General features: G+C 42.8%; 1 protein-coding gene across 1 annotated transcript; it reads left to right on the top strand.

The window, feature by feature from the left end:
• The first annotated feature begins 256 nt into the window (after positions 1-256).
• Positions 257-2162, top strand: LOC111910414 (uncharacterized). Its single transcript, XM_023906264.1, has 3 exons — positions 257-418; positions 483-1607; positions 1773-2162. Exons 1-3 carry the CDS (start codon positions 257-259, stop codon positions 2160-2162), a joined length of 1677 nt encoding a protein of 558 aa, XP_023762032.1.
• The last annotated feature ends 3368 nt before the right edge of the window (positions 2163-5530 follow it).

Below are 5530 nucleotides of genomic sequence, written 5' to 3'. Positions count from 1 at the left end.
TGGTCTGTATCGGAACATGACACCCCGAGTTTTGATTATAATGAAAATACATTTCTTTTATGAAATGCTTCGGTAAACAATGTTTTATCATGTTTTGTTTTTGGGAACAAATTCCGCAACTCTTTCAAATCAAAAGGATTTACTCTGAAAATATTTAAAAGCATAAATGAAAATCGGTCTTTTCTGGCCGAGATTTTGTGGATGTCACAATCACAGATCCTCAAAGTATTCCTTCATTGGATCGATCCCCGAAGCCATGTATGCCTGCGTGTCTGATGCAAGTAGTGTTCTTCAAGAATACAAGAAGCATCCTTCTTCGGGCCCACGTGAACTCACACTAGCCATGGTTCGCTCCATTGAAGAGGATGACAAACCAGCCAAGAGGGGAAAGAAACCAGAGGCACAGAAGGAGGCGAAAGTAGCTAAATCAACCAAGGGTCAAACACCCAAAGTGAAAGTCAGACAAGGCTGCTCCTTCACAGCCTAAGCAAAAGAAGCAGAAGAAGCTAGCTCGGAGACTCATTCTTCAATCCTCAAGCGATTCGGACTCCGAGTATGTTCCTCCTAAAAACAAACCTACTGCTCACTCAGAATCAGAAAGCAAAAGTTTTGATGAGGAGGCTTCGGGTCGTGGTGATACCCCGCCTCGCTCGCCTACCCCAAAGGTAAGTGTTCGCTCCCAACCCCCTTCTCCTCCACCCATTTCTGTACCAGTCTCACTCCCTCCAAATTTTCCCATCACTACCTCTCAACCATCAACCACTATTCCCATCCCTGATCCAATCTTCACCAAGACTACCACCACTAATGGAGTTCGAACCAACGTATCTAATACGGGGGCTCACTCTTCAGCACCTGAACCTCCAGTTACAACCGAACCACCAGTTACTACCGAACCTCCCATCACTATAAAACCCTTATCTCCTACCCAATCCACCGAAACCAACACAGTTCTTGGCAGTAAGGACTTGGAGTTTGATTTAACTTACTTCAGTCCCTACCGTGTCCATAGTGACGACGACGAAGATGCTCCTGTAGCCAAGCGCCAACTCAAGGTCGTTACTGACAAGCTTTATCATCTGCTTTCCTCCTCTTCCACTGGTGCATTTTCTGATGCTGCTCTCAAAGCCTTGTTCTCTTCAGTTGTACAAGAACATGATGCTTCTCTCACTGCTGCAGCAAAGGCCATAGATGCCTCTACCTCCCAGTGCCACAAGGCCTTTCTTGCTGTTGAGGCCTCCACTAAGGAATGCAAAGAAGCGATTGCAAAAGTCGATAAACTAATTTCTGAGGCTCATCTATTTTTAGATTCTTTGCAGGCTGCTGCTCAAAAGAATTCTCAGACGGTGAATGCTTCGACTGATGACCTTCAGTGTTCTCTTCAAGCTGAAAGGTCTAATCTTGAAGCTGCTCGTCAGGCCATCGAAGCTGCCAATGCCACCTTACACGATAATGTCAATGATCGTTTGACTCAACTGGAGGCAGAGTTGGCTATTGAAAATCGCATCATGGATGAGCTAGACAAACACACCTCTCAGCTAAAAATGCGAAATCTCAAGCTTTGCACTGCAAAAAACGAGCTTAATGATTTGAAATCCGAAAGGGAGGTCATTCGAAGCTCTGTCGGTGACGTTAATTCCATTCTGCTTCACCTCCTTGATGCCCATGATCCCATTATGACAATTACCATCAGAAGGCATTTGGCTGAAAAACTCAGACCTGCATTGCACATCCTTAGTCGTATTGAGGGTGTTTCGGTGACTGGTGTCTAGCCGAAACAAGGGGGAGAAAAGGCGAAAACTCAACCTCCTCCCGAACCTAAGCCAACAGATGAACCGAAAGTTAATGAAGCTTCGGTCGGCAAAAGGAAAAAGAAGATTGGTGAAGATGACACAGATGATGAAGGTGATTATGAAGATACTCTGGGTGAAATTACCGATAAGCCTTATCAGAAAACAAAACTTTCTGATAAAGAGCTTGCCGAAAAGTTCAAGAAGCAAACGGCTGAGATGGAAAAGAAGCAAAATGAAAAGGAGCTATTGGAGAAAAAGAAGTCTATTTTTCCAGAGTGGACCATTGATTTGCTTCAAAGGAGTGCTATTGATGAACCAAGTATTCTTTGGCTCGAACCAGTCATGTCGTTTGGACTTGAAAACTCCTAGGATGCACATTTTGACATGTCAATCACTCGAAAGGCATTTATCTTTCACTGCTTCAACTCAACTGCTGCTATCCCCTCTCCGGACCCGATGGTGGATCGGGATCTATTAGAGTTCTATCTGGAGTTCGCGCAGCCTCAGTACTTGACTTGGTGCTCACAAAAGATTACTACTATCAAGGTACTGAAGCCCTATTCAGCCGGGAAGTTCGTCAATGTCAAATTCAAAGTGACTCGAGGCTCTGAAGGCTTAGTTCATAACTTCGCTCTGGCTGATCTGCCGAACCTCAATCCTCACGACTGGATACTCCTCAACAACATTTTGCTGTCAAATCCACAAGAGTATATGCCGATTATAGATCACATCAAGCGAATGCTTGTTTGCTACATTCACGAAGTAGCAAAGATGGATCAAGAGATCGCCTCTGTCATTCATAAGTGAACCATGATCAAAACGATGGGTAGAGCAGGTGATGTGAATTCAATGATCAAGGGCAAAATCCATTCAAAATATCACACTGTGATGTTTATCAGGGGCGAAGGTTAAAAATTCATGTTCGCTCTTGTTGACAGGCACCTCTTCTCAACCGCTTGCTTGGAGCACATTTTAGAGATTATTCAGAGGTGTAATCAGAACTCAACAGCCGACAAGAAGTTGTTTACTGACATGCTGAGATGGTAAATTCAATTTCGGCAGACACTTCTTGCTATCATCCCTCGGCTGTTCAAGGTTGTGAAGATAGTGAAGCCTACTCAGAAGAAATAAGCTCTCGCCTCATTTGACGCAAATGGGGGAGATTGTTGGGTTTATTGTATTGCGTCATGGGATCGGTTCTTAGCCTAGTTTTGGTATCCGGTTTGGGCATGTCCAATTGTGATTATTTTACTCTAGGGTTTAGTATTTAAGGTGCATGCATGCATCCTTTGTCTGCAACGCTTTCATTATTTTTCTTATTAAGTTTTGTAAACCCTAGCTCGCCTCTACAGCGGAAGTTCTTCATTGAGCTCTACTGAGGCGTGACTATATTTGAATCATCAGCATTACATTGATTCCGTATTGTGTTCATAATCATATTGTGTTTGAATTGTTTGTTCTTCATGTTTTTACCTGTGAGAGATCTAAACGATCTGAGATTTATTCTCATCAGAAAAGAATGCATGATTAAGAGTTGTCGAGGAGGAACGTACCCGTAACAACTGTGGGTTCTGCAACTGCCTCCTCCTGGCCCATCGCTAGCACTCTCCCTGTGCTACCTGTTGTTCTTTCCTTGGGGTAGTTTCTCTTGTAGTGCCCGACTTTACCACAACCTTAACAGGCTTGACCGACACCCTCTCCAGATGCCTGATTGGTTGGTTGGATTGGTGCCTTACAAACTCGAGTTGTGTGTCCCTTTTTGCTATAGCTGTTGTAGAGCATTTCACGGCATGGGCCAGTATTATGATGATAGTTACACTTGTCACACCTAGGAAGGGTACCAGTATATCTACCGGTAGATGCTTGAGTGGCAGGAGCAGCGGCAGGTGTAGTAGCAGCGTGAACTGCCACAGTTTGTTGTTTCTTTGAGGGATCCTGCGAAGGCTGGCCCTTTCGCTAATTCCAGAATTTTCTTTTCTCACCACTCACCATCGCTGGTTCGGGAGCGGTTGCCACTTTATCGAGATAAACTCCGTGATCTATGAGAGTCTGCGCCAGGCACTTGGCGCTGTCAAAAGTGGTTGGCCTAGCAGCCAAGACATTTCCTTGCGTTGGGGGCGTCAATCCCCAAATGTATCTTTCTATTTTCTTGCTTTTCAGGGTGACCTTTCCCGGACAGAGGAGAGCCAGATCACAAAATCTAATTGTGTAGGAGGCAATGTCGGAACCCTTCATCTTCAAGTTCCATAATTCGTGCTCCAGTCTCTACATCTCGTCCCTTGGGCAATATTTAGCAAGCATAAGCTCTTTTAAGCTCTCCCAACCCATAGCATCTGCTACCAGTAGGGTTAGGGATTTGACCCGACCATTCCACTAGGTCAGTGCTCTGTTAGTGAAAGTGCAAGCGGCGAATTTCACCTTGTTGGCTTCAGAACAGGAACAAATTTCGAAGATAGACTCGATCTTCTCGAACCATCGAGTCAGGGCAATAACACCTCCATTGCCGTCAAAGGATGTGGGTTTTGCATTCATGAAGTCTTTATAGGAGCACTCCTTCTGGTGTCCTTGGTTTCCATCAAGATTGAGGGGTTGGGTACCACTTCCCAACCCGCTAGGGCCGCCAGAATTTATCTGTGACATTGCAACAGCCACAACGGCCGTGACTGCTGCCTGGAACATAGCAGGATTGAACTGAGGAGGTGGTGGCGTTGGATCTGTTGGGGTAGTGTTGTTGTTTTTGCTGGGTCTTTTCTTTGGAGTCATCTTGTTCTAAAAATAATTAGGAAGAAGAGGATGATAAGTCCCCTAGATTTGAATGAAGCTAGATATATCTCAGCCTGATAGATAGAGTGTTCTTATTAAGCGATAAACAAGGAAAAGATACTAATGCAAGTAAACTATCGCTAAAAGGAATGATTGAGTAGCAAGACTTGGAAATGAAGTTCTACAATGAATTTGACTCTAGATAAAATACTTCTATAGTATTTTGAGTTATATGTTTTGTTATATCGATATCTTGTTGTATGGATATTTGGTAAGTTTTAGGCCTGCTACAATATCATAGTCACTCCCAAACACATGTTGGTCATGTCTCGAATAAATATAGTTGATCAGGCTATATTGAACCTAGACATGATTACATAACTGTCCAGGTTTAACCGTAGTGTCCAACATCCAAATACTTTTGTTTAGTTCTAGTCATGATATTGTTTCTGGTACGTATGTATACTTGTATACTTCTTTGTAAAATACTTATAATTTTAAGTATACTTTTAGTTCACAGCGCTTTGGCCCTTTAGTTTTTATAGTTGTATACCATGTAAGGTTCGGTATACTAAGTTCACTACAGATAATGGCTCTGATACCAATCTGTCACACCCCCGAACCGAAAAACAAACGGCGGAAACGTTCGGAGGTGGATGACGTCATGCGTAGTATCACAACAATTGCAACATAATAATCAAAGTAAACACAAACATTACATTACATATGAATATTTACATTTGTTTGAAAAACATAGTTTGTGTACATTAGTATATAACAAAAGTAAAACACAAGACTCCAAAATGCTCCGTCTTCACCAAAAGCTGGCAAGAGTATTTGTCTATTGTTGTCCTAAGAATACAAGTGGTTTTGAAAAACGTATCAGCATAAAGCTGGTGAGTCAAAAGCATGTTTTTATAATGAAAACTAGTCACTGAATTTGTATAAATGTTAAAATTTCATTATATGTAAAG

Source organism: Lactuca sativa, chromosome 5 (assembly GCF_002870075.4).
Source record: "Lactuca sativa cultivar Salinas chromosome 5, Lsat_Salinas_v11, whole genome shotgun sequence".
Taxonomy (NCBI): domain Eukaryota; kingdom Viridiplantae; phylum Streptophyta; class Magnoliopsida; order Asterales; family Asteraceae; genus Lactuca; species Lactuca sativa.
This window is presented reverse-complemented; position numbering and strand designations above follow the sequence as displayed.